At 44.1% G+C, this 16993-nt stretch overlaps 1 protein-coding gene across 2 annotated transcripts; it reads left to right on the top strand.

Annotated features, from left to right (window-relative positions):
• Positions 1-4279: 4279 nt before the first annotated feature.
• On the top strand, positions 4280-16320 carry LOC144753737 (olfactory receptor 6B9-like). Of its 2 annotated transcripts, none has more exons than XM_078641321.1 (2): positions 4280-4403; positions 14215-16320. In XM_078641321.1, the coding sequence occupies exons 1-2, from the start codon at positions 4401-4403 to the stop codon at positions 15172-15174; spliced, it is 963 nt and encodes a 320-aa protein (XP_078497447.1). In that variant the 5' UTR covers positions 4280-4400; the 3' UTR covers positions 15175-16320. The 2 variants fall into 2 exon arrangements, 1 of the variants encoding a protein (XP_078497447.1); XR_013594505.1 differs by lacking the exon at positions 4280-4403 and adding an exon at positions 9017-9210 and having other exon boundaries at positions 14215-14352.
• Positions 16321-16993: the final 673 nt, after the last annotated feature.

Genomic DNA, 16993 nt, shown 5'->3' on the forward strand with positions numbered 1-16993 from the left:
ATTTAATGTTTTAAGAGGGAAAGATGTGTGATGTTATCACTTTATAATACTCCTACAGTCTTTGACTTTCTTCCTATGTGGCTGTCTCTTTGATAATGACTTCACAGAGATCTAGTAATAGAATGTTAGGTGAAGTCAGGGAATCTGGTAGTTGGAGCTAGGAGGCGCTGGCACCCTAATAAAGGCTGTTCGTGCCTTCCACCTGGTCTGGGCTGTGCTAATGATCTTCACAAGTATATACAGTTTAATACTTATAGAAAGCCTCTAGGTGAAAGAAAGTGCTTCCATAAAATAGACACCACATGTCATCTCTCTGGCTTGCAATAGGCTAAATTTGCCTGGGTAAGGTGTGTCTATTCTGAGAATCTGAGCAACTCCAGAGGTGGTGTGATCATGCGGAGTTGGTCCCGGCAGCTACTGTAGAGACCAGCAGAAGATTTTGAGATGACCCATTTCCCAGAGAGGTGGTGCAGCAAAGCTCAATGGGAAGCTGAACCAGCATTTGGTCTTGATCCACAACTAGTAGATGAGCTACAATGGTTAAGGGTTGTGTAAATTATTCAATGGCTCAAGACTTTGGCATCTGACATACAGAACAATTCACTACAAGAACTACAAAATGCCTTCCTCAGATGTATATTTCTCATAGGGTCAGGAACCCGAAGTGCAATGCTAAGGGCAGAGCTGGGACTGGCAATTCTGGAGGATTTTAATGCATTTCTTCCTGTAAAATACTGGGTTTGGGTTTGGAAAAGCCTAGCTCTTTCTGTGTTTTTAGCAGGCTTAAAAGGGTCTTCTGAGAAGCCAGAAATGTAATAGCGTACCCTGGTGCAGGCACGTGGAGCACAATCGTATGACAATTATCATTCAGGTTTATGAAGCAACCCCAAGAAATTGAACAAAACGACACTTCAAATGCTAACATTTTAATATTGGTCCTATACGTAGCATGAGGCCAGTAAAAGTAAATTAGTTGACTTTAAAACATGAACCCCGCTGGGAGACATTTCTTGATCTGATATTCCCACATACGAAAATGGCTTTATACATCATGCTCAGATTGGGAACTTTACAGGTGTGGTCCTGTACCAAATACTGGTCTAAGGCCTATGGAATCAAATCTGAAATGTGTCTCTGCTCTTTGAGTGGCCCGTAGACTACGCCCTTCATGCTGCTCTGTAACATGTCATTAGCACTCCAAACGTTCAACTTTCATCCTTTGTTTCTAAAATACGACGTGAGGAGCAGCAGAGCTGCCTTAACATTCTGCCATAGAAGAGACAGGATGAAAAATCTACCAGGCAGGAGCAGTTTACATATATGCTTCTTCAAAGATTACAATAACCGATAATGTTTAGATCTGATGGACATGAGCAGTGATCGCAATAAGCTAGGACGTAAAAGGAAATGTTTTACTCTGCTGAGTAGATTGGATATTCTTAGCGTTATAATGTAGAACTGTTTTTTATGAATTTGTATACCAGCAGTTTGTAGGCTAGATAGTTGGAATGCAGGCAGAATCACGCCTAGAAGGAATCGGTGCTATTTCCAATTGGCCCATGCATGCAACCAATGCTAGGAGAGTGTGGGATCATGTATCATGCTGGTGTGGACTCCACAGCTTATAAGCCCAGTCTCCATGAAATTGAATGAGGAGACATAATGTTCATTGACACATGCACTTTTTTCTATGCAGTTTTAATGTGGCAGATTCCCTACATAGGTAGCTTATATTATTCCATGCTTTCAAAAGTGCTCAAGTACTTTACGAATGAAAATAGTTTACTGTCATAAGAACCATATTCTTGTTTGGATCTTTTCAGCCTGCAAGACCATATGTCTTCAAATTGCACGTTTAGTCATTATTAATTGGCTTCATTGGTTAATTGCAATTGCATGTGCACGTTATTAGTAAAATTGGTACATAAACATGGATTTGGATTGTATTGCTCTTTTTAATGTAGGTTTTGCATTTTCCCATTGTATTGCTCTTTTTAAAGTAGGTTTTGCATGTTTCTGCTTCTGTATTGTTGATATTACAAACATGGAACTGAGCTTCACCTACCCAAATGTGTAAATTGATTTATGACCCACAGAATTACCATATGATTAAGTAATTTCTCTATTTATTTTAGAGAAATGCACCTGTACTCTGGGAGAATCATTGTGGTTCCTTTTTGAATTATTTAAATCAGACTTGGCGCTTTTGAAGCGATCACATCAGCCCCATGCAGTGGGCGTCGGAGACGGTGGTGCTGCAGCTCTGTGTTCTCTCTCCCTCGTCAGGGTTCCTTCTCGTAGTGTGTTGCTGACACTGTTCTAGGCGTGCTCTGGGCTCCAGTGTTTGTGTGCCTTAATCGATGCCCTCTGGGCCGCACCGTAACAGGCACTTTAGTGCCTGAGCACTCGCTTATGGAGTTAATAGAGTGACGCTTAGTGATCGTTCAACTTGCAGTCACCAAACATGAAAACATAAGCATAACCCATTTCAGCCACAGGAACACGTTGATTTGTGTATCGGCTGGACATTCTGTTCCCTCATTTCAAGCAAGAGGAGCCGAGCATCACTTCCAGCCCTGGCTTCAAAGATCCCTCAGACTGACCATACCATAGAGGTCGAAACAGGCGGACAACACCATGGAGACTGCACGTGACAACGAGAAGGGACTTGAGGCCCAGTCTTTACATAGAAAGGATTCATATACAATTAAAGAATGTACAAGGGACTCTCTCTTGTCCCTCCTTGATCTCATTGAACTTTTGAATACTGAAAGATTTGAAGGGTCTTTTTTTTGCCTTTAAGTCCAATATATTCTCAATGTTTTCAATAGTTTCGCGCAAATCGTTGGGTGAAGGGAAAGGCTTACTTGAGCACACACTGCAAGTGCATGCCTATTCACACATAGCTCAATGCTGGCTCATCATGTCTTAATACTTGACGTTGTTGCTATACGTGGTGATTGGAAATGTATCAGTGACAAATATTATGTAGAATAAAGATACATAAATGTGCCTTATGTGACAAAGGAATTACAAATCTGGGTTTGAATTTCATATAGATCTACAGTCGATTGGGGTCCATTATTTGAGTAACATAAGGAAGGCGAGTAGAAGCAGGAAGAGTGGGGCTGGGTTGAACTCACATTAAACCTCAAACATCCTTTCATATAATTAAACGCACTAGCAATCAGGATGCACTTTGGATTATAAACCAGACCTATTCGCTTTGCCGCTGATGGTTAATTTCAAGTGAGCAGTATTCTTAACCATGTCCTCTGATCATTAGTCGCACTTCTGTTGGACTTCTACTTGAATCAAATATTTTCTCTTCTTTTTCTTAGTTGTTCAGAAAAAGTGGTTTTGGGACTTTTACTTTGAATTAAATATATATGTTGTATGGATTCTGATTCTCATTTCTATGCTTGAGCAGTAAATTGTTAGTATTTGTAATTTATTAAACCTTGTACAGTGCGACATTTTCCTATGGGCTTGTGATTTGTAATTGTAAAAACAAATAGGTATATTTAAAACATAAATACATACATAAATGAATACACTTATACAAATACACTTATACGGCATACTATGGTTTGTCAAAATCGAGTGAATTTTTCTAAAACAAATAGTGAAATTCGTAAACATTCCACAAAATTCTGCTTTGATGCTTGCTACAAGCGATTTTCTAATATTTCACATTGCATTTTCTTTTTTTTTTCTTTAACCTAAGTAGGCACTTCACAAATAAAACTATTTCAAGATACCAGTTAGAGACAAATTAGAGGAGAAAGTGTCTCTTGGCAAGACACTTCCTCCGTGAATGAAAAGGGGGGGCCCTCGGCCCCCCCGCACGCATGGCGGCACGACGACCGTCTCACCCACTTTCCCCTTTTTTGTGTCTCTCGGTGGTGGGGGCGGGCCCTGGGGGGCGCGACCCACCACCGATTGGCCGGCGGCCTCCCTGACCCGGATACCAGGTAGAAGGTCCGGGTCAGGGGGGGCGGGCTACAGGAGTGGCGGGCCGGGGGGGGCGTGCCCCCCCCCGCCTGGCCCCTTGGGAATAAAGAGGTGGGGAGCGCCCAGGAGACCCCCTTGTCCCTGGACGCTCCCTCACAGTACGGCGTGCCCCGCGCTCGGGGCTTCTTTGTTTTAGTAATTTTTTGTTCTTTCCCCTCTCCAGGCCGCCGGATTACCCCAGGACGTCAGTGGAGGTCGTTCGAAGGATCGAGGAGCAGGGTCGGCGCTCTTTCCCTTGGCGGGCCAGCTGGTCGAGGAAGGTACCGGGGAAGAGTCAAAACATCGGAATGAGGCCTCAGCGAGGAGTGTGGCGCCGGAATGGGACTGGACGGGCAACTCCGACAAGATCTCGGCGGTGGAGCCCGTGATGCGGACACTGGGGCTAAATGGTGAGCCTCGGAGCCTATGTTTACTCTATGCAGGTCTGTGATACTGCTGTGGGTGGGCGGCAGGATGGCTCAGTGTACTTTAGCTCGGGGGTAGGGCGCGTGATGTGAATACATAGGGCCACGGGCTCAATACCTGGCATCGCCGCCGGAGCACTGTTTATTTTAAGATAATATGCATCGCCGGAGCACTGTTTATTTGTGTAACCGCAGTTTGCTATACTACAACTGACTGTAATTAGTCTGTCCACAATTCACCCTGTTCGGAGTTGTGGGTCTCTGATTGGGCGATTATGCTCCTATTATATGTTTGTACTACCCTTTTGAGGTGCACAAATAGAAATGTGCACTAATTTGCCAGCACAATTTTTGCGATGTGAATCTTGACGAAAAATTTACATAGGGCTTTTGTACATCTGGCGTGAAATAGTAACACATATGATTCTATGCACTGGAGTTTTCAGCACTTCTACGAGGAGGGAGGCATTGACTTCCATTATGAAGTGGAAACTACGTCCCTGTTTTGTAAGGGTTGTTTGTGCGGTGGCCTTGAGGAATAATACTTGGCGAACAGTAATGCGCCTCCGCTCCTCTGTTCTCACAGCACAGATGTATAGTCGTGTGAAGACATCCCCTTGAGACAGATGGAATAGTAACTTCCTGGCAGGCCTCCATTACTGCACAAGTACCAGTCTAGACTGATTAATTATCTGTCTTAATACAGCAGACAATAAGCAAAGGGAAACGTGAAGCTAGTTCTGCGCCCCAGAAACCCAGCGTTTTCTTTTCTTGGCGAGTTTACTAATTCACGCTTGAAGTGAATTTTGCTGATGTGATAGTTTTAAATAATAACTGAAGAGACTAGTCAAGTATCTTGTTTCTCCTATCATTCGCCTTCATTTTATAGATGGAGCAAGATTATGGTCTTTTTAACTACACAAAAGACAATGATGTACAGACAAGTCAAGACACACCTTTTCTGCGGCCCAGTATTTCAATTTTGTGCTTTTGCGTGTTGGCAAACTTAGGCCATCCCCACAATACCTAGTGAGAAGGGACTTTAAAAGTATGTGTTCCTCTTTCCGTGGCCCCAGGCTTTAATATATAATTATGGAATTGCTGCACTTGCTGCATAACTCACAATGTGCCACATCACTTTGAGATTTCAACAAAATATAATTTTATAATCCGGTAGGGACCGGGGTCAGGGTGGCTGTGGTTATGTCCATAGTCATATGTGTGCGTATATCTGCTTGAAAACGTGCAGGTATGAGGAAAAGAATGAAGATGGCAAGGACGAAAGTCTGGGAAGGGTTTCTGTTTCGGCATGCATTAAGCTTTATCTAGCTGCCTGTGCTGCCATCTAGTGGTCAAGTTGAAAATAGAGGAATAAAGTGTATTTGCAATTTTTTCAGATAGAAGGATATCTAGCATGACTACGAGGGGGTTTTCTTTACATGGGTACGACAATATGCGCTAATGGTTACTCTAAGCGGTTGGTTTGGTGAACGCCATGTATAACCAGGCTAGGTGTAAAGTGGAAAATATCGCATTAGGGCTCTGTTTTGAGCCCTGGCACGGGGGCCCTGTTTCCGGACTGCAGGGACAGCAGGCACTTCGAGGTACCTGTGCTCTCACTGCTCACTAGTGGAGTACGAGCCATAGTTGCTGCTTAATTATCTTCTATAACTACTCACTAGTGGAGTACGAGCCATAGTTGCTGCTTAATTATCTTCTATAACTAACAACCAGTGAAAACTTGTAGGTATGATGTTATGTTGTATCATATATCTGGATGCAATAACAGAAACAGCGAAGCACAATTGGGGCAGCACGCTAGGCTAAGCACAGATGTCAAGCTTTAGTTAATGTTATACCATGCCCTTAATTAAGGCGTGGCCCACTATTGTAACTTTAAATAAATTGGGTCGAGTATTTTATCTGTCGAGACCTTGTTGGAGACACTTTTAAATTTTTTAGAGTCATTCCGCCATGGTATTCGTTCTTGTGAAGGGACAGGGTGGAAAACTACGTTTGGCCACCATATTGGGGCACGCCGGGATAGCAAATAAACAGTCGGGAAGTGGCTCTTTGACAAGGACCGACAAATCAGGCATGTATTGCCTCAGGGTGGTAAATCCGCTTTTTCGCCACTTAGATGTCGCGTTTTAAATACAGCACCGTTTACTGTGCTGGCACTTCACTAATTCTCTTAAAAAAACGTGAGTCTGATGGCCCAGAGGCATACGTGTCCCACCCCCGCTCTGTGAAATAAGCGGAATTTGCACAACATGTGCAGGTGAATACATAATGTAATTGACAGTATAGCAACAGAGAGATATATTGGTGGACGCCAACAGTACAAAACGATGTGTACATTTTAGGGGGCAGCAACTCTGGGTTCAATTATAGGGATATGGTTAGTACAGGAATTTGATTTGGGGCCCACTGAAACATTGCAGTGGTAAAGTTGCTAAGCCATATGGTACACGGACGAAATCCCATTACATTGATAAATGGAATTCAGAACCATAGGAATATTTAGCACGAGGGCAACAGTAGGAAACCTGTATATGAAGAATAGTTCTCCCCTGTTCGAGAAAGGATAAAATGCATCTAGCGTGTTACCTTATCAAAAATGTGATCAGAGTAATTTGCCTGGTCAGCTATGCAACACTTGAGCTATCCATTACTTAAAAAGGGGGCCAAGTTACCCTATTCATAATGATACACAAATGATGGTTACTGCTTAATGATCGTATCGGCTGGTTGCACAGCCATTATGCAGGGAAAGGGGTATGATGCATAGGTGGTATGCCTTAATGGGAGGACAGGGCAAAGCTCGGAAGCCATGGTTGCTGCTTATTTATCTTGCACAAGGAACAGCCAGTGACATAAGCTAAAAAATTATGACACTCTAGAATTACTATCAGACGTATCTGCTGAGGTGATAGTTAGAACAATGGTGGAACCATTCGCGATTAGGGTAGACATCTTTTCTTGGGGTCCTCTGGGTGAGTAACGCGTATCTAAGGGTAAGGCTTGACGAGGCTGTGAGAGCCAGTTTCCCAGGTCCCACATTCCTTTCCAAGTCAAAGTAGAAAGCCAAACAGGGGACTTATTCCAGGGTGTAGGGAATCAACATCTGAGGTGCTACCTCTGAGCGAGGACCCCCTTTTTGGTTTACAGTTCTTACATTTTGTTTGTAGTTATCCTCAAGTGTAACTTTTATTGAAACTTGAGTGAGAATGTGAGGTGTATTGCCACGCTTGTTGTCTGCATTTCTGAGGTAAAGCAGTTTGTGTTACCAGTCAAAATGTCACGAGTGAGGACATGAAAGTTGGTCCGCACCAGGTGGATATAAAGATAGGTATTTATCCTAAACGCATCCCTCTGGTCCCTTGAGGAGGCTAGGAGGTAAAGAATTACAGTCAGGACATGTATTTAACACGCAGTAACTTAGCACAGTGTACGTGGTCTTGAGGTAGCGCAGTTTGTTTTACCAGTATATAATGTCATGAATGAGTAAATGAAAAGAGAACCACAACAGGGTTATAACAAATATGGATTTGTTCTAGACACATTCCTCTAGTCCTTTTAAAAAGAGAACCACAACAGGTGTATAACAAATATATGTATTGGTTCTAAACACATCTCTCTAGTCCTTTTACGAGGCTAGAGGTAAAGAATTACAGTCAGTAAACTTATTTAACAAACAAGTAAATTAGCACAATATTCATAGCTCAAGAAGGTGGTGTATGAACCACGACTGGCATACAGACGAGGCCTAGAGCTTGTAGAGCGGCTGGGGGCCACCAGGAATCACCCAAGGTAGTGACATATGGGGGCCCACGCGAAGGTAAAACCTTTTTTTCTGACAAGTTCATCTCATTTTAGAACTAATGCCTCTTTCTTGGGTGCTGATTCCTGACACACACGGCCCCCTGTTGTCATATATTCAAAGTTGTCCCGGTGCCCAGTCACGGCATCACATGGGCATTGGTAGAAGAGCAGGATGAGGAGGCGATGTCCTCGTCTGCAGCACAATTTGCTTTTAGTAACAAGTAATGTAAAATAGGAAAGCCAATTTTACAGCCTGGCATGGTTAGGGCGGTGCTGATCCTATGCAAAAATGTAGATGCTACACTGGAAAACAGACTGTCCCTTTCAAACCTAGATGCTATCGCCTAAAGTCGTGGGTAGAAAACCAGGACTAGGAGGTGATGTCCTGGTCTGCAGCAGAATTTAGTCACCATGATAAGTGCCGTGGCACCGCACTTCACATTGTGTATCGTCCTTAAGGAGTCACGAGGGCGCTATGGTAATAACGGTGGACCACATGCACTGGGTCGCTGTACTGCACACTGGTTATTATTCTCTATAAAAAGGTTTTCTACAGGACACTCTCCGTACCAAACACACTAAATGGGACACAAACTAAGGCTATGCTTAACACTTGCAGGGGAAGTGTTAATGAGTATGCATCGGGCATCTTATCTAAAACTTAGCAAGTGATGGCAATGTAAGATGAGCATGTGTACAGCAGTTATCGCAGAAACACTAATAGTTTGTGTTTATCCTTTTTTCATTTATGTATATGGCCGGGTCCATGGTGGATACCTGGAGTGCTCCACATCACAACAGCTGCAACAGGTGGACAGCCCAAGGGATGCTTACGTCAATCACGGCCGGGTCCATGGCGGATATCTGAGGGGTGCTCCACACCGCAACATCAGCAGCGGGTGGACGTCAAAAGGGAAGCATACGTCGAGAAAGAGGACACCCAAGGGCCCAAGTAGTGCTGGCAGGTGTAAGTGCTACCCATTCCCTAAGGTGGAAGTGGGAATTGTCACCCAGGTTTTCTTGGTTTTTGCCTGGTTCTTGCAGTTTCTCAAACCTGTGACGCAGGGGAGGAACTCATCACCAGAAGTGGAGGAGCTACAATGTCCCAGCACAAGCAACATGCTGGACGCGGGACAGGGAAGATCTGGTTTAGGGGTCTGTGCCTTGGTCAGTTCAGGAACTTCTTTCAGGGACTCTTAGCTCAGCAGCCCGACCCCCCCGTCAGTGGTGATACTTCACCTAGGGGGGAATGACTTGGCCGACTTGGAAGGCGAATACTCATTGAGTTCATCTCCACTGCGGGTGGGTCTTCAGGACTTGCCCGGGTGGCACAGTAGTAGGGTCTCAACTTATCCCGCGGTGGCAGGGGCGAGGGGCGGACTCGGTCAGGGCGTTGAATCACTCGTTAAAGAGGATCAACACACAGTTGGGCAAATTATTTCAAGCCCCCCTCGGTTGCAGACGACCCAACATGGGTGTATTTGGGGTGCATAATTCTACCTGGTGAGGGGAGTCGATTTGACGGAGGAAGGAAAGGTCCTGTGGTATGATAATGTCAGGGCCTGGTTGGAAGGTTTTGCTAAAGTGAGAACTTTCTAGGGTAGGTCAAGGCAGGGGGAGGCCAGATCGTCGGTTAACAATGCTGGCCTGTGGCGGTAAGGTCATTATCGGTGAGCACATATTTGAGGTCTGAGGGGGCGGGCATCATCCTATGGAGGTTCCCGCCCAGGGGGAGGGGCCTGCGGGCCACTCCAAGAACTCCAGGGGCAAGGTAATTGATGCTGCAAAGGAGCGCGGGTAGGAGTAGTTCACGCTTTCCTTAGGCTGGTAGCCACCCCGCGCGCGTATACTCATGACGTCATGTATTAGAGTTTTTGTTAAGGTCAGGCTCTCAAACTTGTTGGAAAATTTTGTATCTAATGTCCTGCTGATTTTTGTATAAATTGTTGATCATGCAATTAAAACCTTTTTTAATTTCATATCTTAATAAATACGGCCGGGCGACTAGCGCCCGCCTTCCAAAAAGTAAAGAAATCCCGTGTCCACGTTTCTGGGTGTTGGGTGCCGGTTTGGGGGGGAGGCGGCAGCTAGTCGCTGACCATGTGAAAAGGGGGGGCCCTCGGCCCCCCCGCACGCATGGCGGCGCGGCGACCGTCTCACCCACTTTCCCCTTTTTTGTGTCTCTCGGTGGTGGGGGCGGGCCCTGGGGGGCGCGACCCACCACCGATTGGCCGGCGGCCTCCCTGACCCGGATACCAGGTAGAAGGTCCGGGTCAGGGGGGGCGGGCTACAGGAGGGGCGGGCCGGGGGGGGCGTGCCCCCCCCCGCCTGGCCCCTTGGGAATAAAGAGGTGGGGAGCGCCCAGGAGACCCCCTTATCCCTGGACGCTCCCTCACAGTACGGCGTGCCCCGCGCTCGGGGCTTCCTTGTTTTCCCACCCACCATCCCTTGGAACAAAAGTCTTGTGGCATTCATTATGTCTGGTTTAATGGTAAGTTTGCGAAGGTACTGTCCCCATGTCTTACATGGTAGTAGAAATGGATCTGTCGGTATATTTTGATGATGCTTTTGTTTAGGAATTTTTCCCTTTTTAGCAAACTGTGTGTGAAGTAATTTTTCTTTGATGCCAAGTGTCTTTAGGCCTTTTTTCCCTTTGAAGTTGTACGGTGATACTGTTATTTAATAGCCAGTGTAGCTGTCCTTTAGAATTTTTTCCCATAGGTCGTCGTATTTATTAGGTATGGGGCATGCGGTAAGGTCATTATCGGTGAGCACATATTTGAGGTCTGAGGGGGCGGGCATCATCCTATGGAGGTTCCCGCCCAGGGGGAGGGGCCTGCGGGCCACTCCTAGAACTCCAGGGGCAAGGTAATTGATGCTGCAAAGGAGCGCGGGTAGGTGTAGTTCACACTTTCCTTAGGCTGGTAGCCACCCCGCGCGCGTATACTCATGACGTCACCGGATGGCGCAGAGTAAGGGCCCTCCTTTAGTGGGTAAATGGAGTTCAGGGCGTAGACCGGGCAATTCCCGGGGTAACACTGCGCATGCGCACGTCTCGAGGGGAGGCGCAGCTTGTAGGACCTGACACCGGTAGTGACCTTGCCATATGGCCAGAAATGTACAAAAATCAAGATGAGGATGTTAGACTCGGTTAGGAAACAACATGTATTAGAGTTTTTGTTAAGGTCAGGCTCTCAAACTTGTTGGAAAATGTTGTATCTAATGTCCTGCTGATTTTTGTATAAATTGTTGATCATGCAATTAAAACCTTTTTTAATTTCATATCTTAATAAATACGGCCGGGCGACTAGCGCCCGCCTTCCAAAAAGTAAAGAAATCCCGTGTCCACGTTTCTGGGTGTTGGGTGCCGGTTTGGGGGGGAGGCGGCAGCTAGTCGCTGACCATGCCAGTATTCTGCTGGCTCCTCACCAAATGCAAAATACGTGTTGAAGAAAGACTTGAAAATGAGAAAGTAATAATAGGCAGAAATATCCTTAATTCAGGAATGATATCCAGCCTTCACTAAAAGAAATGGAGATGGACAATGTCTAAGTAATATTTGCAAACGTAAATGGAAACATATGTTGGATTCCTCCAGCAAGAGTTTATGCATATGTTGTAAAGACTCTTCCCATTTCTTACATTCTGATACTGGATCCTTACTATCAATGCACCTGTTCATTTTCATATTGAATTCATAGCTCTGCATATATGGGCCTTCATAACCAGGAAAATAGCTTGGTCTGTAGGATTGGGGGGTGTGAGCTTCAGATTTTCCAACAATCACACTGGCACATAATATTAAAATACATGATACAACAAGCAGGTTGCATGAGAGGGGCCGTGGAAAGGGAGAGGAGTGTGAATTATTGGGAGTATGAAGTGAGAGAAGACATAATATTTTGTAAAATAACTAAAGCAATTTAGGACTTTCAAAACAGAGAGAGTGAGAGTGTGCCCATGTTTTTTCTGTCTGTATGTAAAATTCGTTTTGAAATTTGACAGACATCGCACCATACTTGACTGAAAGCCCCTGCACCCACCTAATAATCAGAAAATATATTTATTTGGGGGTGTAACACCCCAAACACTCCTTCCGAAGCCATGCACCTGTTCATAACAAAAGAAACAGCCATGTTCAAAACCTTCAGAATGCCTCTAATCATGACCTCCACCTCCAGACAGTAGAAGTGCAGAACAACCTCTGTTTCCATGATGCCGCTGTAGATAGTTCATGGAAAAGAACCTATTTGCTTTTGCCAAAGAAATGAGAAGTGCACTTCTAGGCATACATTAAGATCATCTGATTTAGTTGAGGTTCCTAAAGTGAAACACAGAATTGTCATTTTAAGGTGGAACTTTATTCTAATTGAGATTCAAACTAAACTGAATCACTTGACAAACATTTCTTAAAATGCTAAGGAGCTGGGGGCAAGATGTGGGTGGCCCGTTACCGGTCGGTAAACCCGAAATTCGCTAAATTTCAGGTTTACCGACCAGTATTGAGCCAATTGTGATGTAGGGGAGGATTCGGTAGATAACAAATTGGTATTTACCGATTCGGTATTTACCAAATCATCATTTACCGATTCAGTATTTACCGAATCGGTAAATGACATGTGGGAAGCACTTTAAAGAGTGCTCATGTGCTTTAGGGATTCGTTATTTACCAATTAACGAATACCTTTGAAAATGCAAATCTGTGCATTTTCAACGGTGCCATGTGACAGACATACATGTCCTTAGGGCCTGGCTGAAACTTGTCCTAGGAAGCTTGATTCCCGTCCAGGGAAGGCATGGCTTGGCAGTTCCGGCTGGGCTGTTCCCATGAGGCACAGGGTTAGACTGATTTGCATATGGCCATGTAAGAACTGGGGTGGCAGAGTGGGCTAAAGAACGGTGGTGGGTTAAACCCAGATCTCTTGACTGGGTGTGAGTGTTTGATTGGTTCAGATGCTCCGCCCATCACCACCCCCTTTTGTACCGCTTTGTAGCCATAAGTTGGCAGGGTATGCTCAGACGTGAGTCCCTTGCTCACTTTGCCACTGGATTCAAGCAAGCCTGGCTGAAGATGGATGTAATGCCAGAAACCGGTACTAGGAAGCATGATTCCGGTCAAGGGAAGGCATGGCTTGGCAGTTCGGGCTGGGCTGTTCCCATGAGGCACGGGGTTAGACTGATTTGCATATGGCCATGTCTGAACTGGGGTGGTAGAGAGGGCTAAAGAACGGTGGTGGGTTAAACCCAGATCTCTTGACTGGGTGTGAGTGTTTGATTGGTTCAGATGCTCCGTCCATCACCACCCCCTTTTGTACCGACATGTGCACACAAGCACTATTCAGGGGTGCAACAGGGTGTCAATGTGCCACCCTGCCACCCTTGAACCTTTCCCTATTTTACCAAATCGGAATTTACCGATTCGGTAATTCACATTCATTCCTATGTGCCTCCAGGCCCATAGGAATGAATGGGAATTACCAAATCGGTAAATACTGATTCGGTAATTACTAAATTGTACCGATTTGGTAATTTTTACCGATTTTTTTGCTACATAGCATTTACTGATTCTAAAATACTGAATCAGTAAAATTCGGTATTTTAGAATCAGTAAAGTTCTATTACCTACATCTAGCCCTGGATCTTTACCAAGTAGATGTTAGATCTCTTTCATCTGTACTGCTTAGTCTGCAAGTCTTGATTGTCTGTATAGGGCCAAGATATATTTAAAGTGAAAGCTATGCTTAACAAATGCTGCTACTACTACTACTACTTTTACTACTTCTACTAACAATGTTATTAGTCATCATATTCATTCTAATAGTAGTAATAATAACCTATTTGGACCATGCTTTATTTGTTTTCTTTACATTCATTAGAAATTCAGTTTTGTAGTTAGAATGAAAAGAATAAAGAATACAAATCTTGGATGCTTTTCCCAATCTTGCTGATAATTACTTTGTCTCCATTGCAGGATGAATTAAATGACACCCCACTATCACACAATCTGACTAGTATAAGAGAATTTATCATTTTGGGTCTTCCTGGAAGCAAGAAGCTGCAACCACTGCTATTTTCAACATTATATGCTGTTTACGTGCTGACTGTATTTGAAAATGTGGTCATCATTCTTATCATATGGCACGAGCGAAACCTCCACACGCCTATGTATTTCTTCTTGGGACATTTTTCATTTCTGGAGATCTGGTACACAACGAATATTGTTCCAAAAATGCTGGCATGCCTTGTTCCTGGGGGCAATATCATCTCATTTGATGGGTGCATTGTCCAATTGTTTTTCTTCTTTTTTCTCAGCTCCACTGAATGCTGTCTTCTTGCTGTAATGGCTTTGGACCGTTATTTAGCCATTTGCAATCCCCTTCGATATGCACCACTGATGAACAGAAGGGTATGCTATCAGCTGGTAATCGGTTCATGGGTTGGAGGATTTGTCACCACCTTTGCACCAATATTCCTAATTTCTAGATTAGATTTTTGCAGATCGAATGTGATAGACCATTTTTACTGTGATGCCCCGCCGCTGTTGAAACTCTCTTGTAGTTCTACCACCCTGAATGACTTGCTTGATTTCATCTGTGCCTCAGCTGTGATTGTCAGCTCCTTCATGATCACCCTAGTATCATATATTCACATAATTTCCACAGTTATGAAAGTCCCATCCAGCAAGGGCAAGAGAAAGGCATTCTCGACGTGTGCTTCACACCTTGCAGTTGTCATAATATATTATGGATCAGTTACATTTATGTACGTCAGACCAAAAGTTAGCTACGCTTTTGATTTGAGCAAAATGTTGGCAGTTTTTTACACTGTTGTAACTCCACTTTTGAATCCAGTCATTTATTGTTTTAGGAACAAAGATGTTAAGAATGCTCTGAGGAAGGTATTCTGTCATAGGTCCTCAAGTGAAAAATAGATGTTGTCAAATTGATATAGTCAACGTGTTTTGCAATTGTGATCCCAGGTGCATATGACAAAGCAATTAATATGAAAACATATTCAATATAAGTCAACACAAACCTCAGAGAAAGTCGGAATAGTTAAACAAGAGGTTCCAAACTCAAAAAATCTCAAATTGTTTATGGCAATATATTTCTGGTATCCAAAATGAATGGCTTTCATGGTCGAGTCTTTCATTTATTGGGGGCAGATTTACAAGCTACTTGCGACACGTTTGCACTGCCATTGCTTCCCTTTTGTGATGCAGCGGTGGCATAAAAAATGCGGCCAATTTACAACGTGAAGCATCTAGAGAGATGCAGCACATTGTAAAACCCTGCGTCAGGTATAATGTATGCAGGGTGGGCGTTCTAACGCAGGAAAGTCTTGTAAAAGTGACGCAATTAAATCTGCATTTCACTACGTCACTTCTAGGACGCCACTGCGTCAAAACCTTATGCCTGCTTGAAGAAGATGTAAGATGTGACACTGTGTAGTGGGAATAGGCCACAAAATGCATTGCTGGAGTTGTGTTGTGCTTGCGACATGACTCCCACAATGCATGACTTTTGCCCAAACAGAAGGGTCAGAATTTCTGACACATCTGTCAATCCTTGCACCATGATGCGCCTTATTGTAAATATGGCGCATCCATGGTGGAGCAAGGTTTTCTCAGGGTGGCGCAGGGAGAGTGATGCATCTCTACAGATGCATCCCTTTCTTGTAAATCTGCCCCTAATTCTTTCAAATGTATTGCAAAACCAGCCTTTTATCAGATTATTTCTTCACTATAATCATAAAAGTGCTAAGCATGTAGGACTTACTCTGAAACCAGTCAGTTAAGTATTCGTGTTAATTTATTCGAATTTACATTTCGATTGAATACTTCAAACAGTGTCCTTGAGAGAAGGACTCTTCAGAGTGAAATGCCAGGACAATCATATTGGTTTGGACATGATGACTGTAAGAAAAGAAGTGAAGTGTAAAAGAGCATATTCTGGATAAGACAATCATGTGGCATCATGGGACATTTTACTACTTGCAGCAGATGTTTATCAGAAACCTTTCCTTTTGTATTTGACTGAACATATATTACATAAAAGTCTCACAGAGTTCCAAAAGGCTTGCATCATAATTGCTGATTTTTTTCTGTGGATACCGGTTGTTGGTGAAGTCTATTTTGATCTGTAAGGGCAGTCTGAGTTGGAATCTATTATAAGGGAGGGAGGGAGAGGGAGATGGAAGGGGAAAGGGAGGAGGGGGAGGGGAGGGAGAGGGAGAGAGAGGCGAAGAGGGAGGGAGGGACAGAGAGAGAGAGAGAAAATTGCTGCATGTCTAGTCCCGCACACCGCTCACTGAAGTCTCAGATCACCTCCTTGACTCTGATGCAGGCCTTGCTGTGGGGCGAAAAGAAATGACGCATCAACCTCTAGCACGTCTTGATTTTCATGCATCTCACCTGTGCACCACTCATTTTCGACGCAGCCTCCGCAGACCAGAACCATCTTGAAATTAATACATCACATCCTCCTACGGTCCAGACTCTTTACATCACTTCTCCTGAATTCAGCAGAACAGTTGCCTTACCTCCCGAGGGACTCAGGTACTGAAGCATTGCTGTTTTCTGATGCTTCCTTCTCTCTGCGGCTGTTTAGTCATGTGGATTTTGTCGCGTTTGGGGTACTTTGTATAGAAATCATGCATACATAGATTTATATGGATAGCATTGCTTCAAATGTTTTAAAATTCCTATTTTGAATTCTGTATGTCAGATTTTTGTTGTTTTGGTCATGTTT

The sequence above is a fragment of the Lissotriton helveticus genome, chromosome 5_1, assembly GCF_964261635.1.
Source record: "Lissotriton helveticus chromosome 5_1, aLisHel1.1, whole genome shotgun sequence".
Taxonomy (NCBI): Eukaryota; Metazoa; Chordata; class Amphibia; order Caudata; family Salamandridae; genus Lissotriton; species Lissotriton helveticus.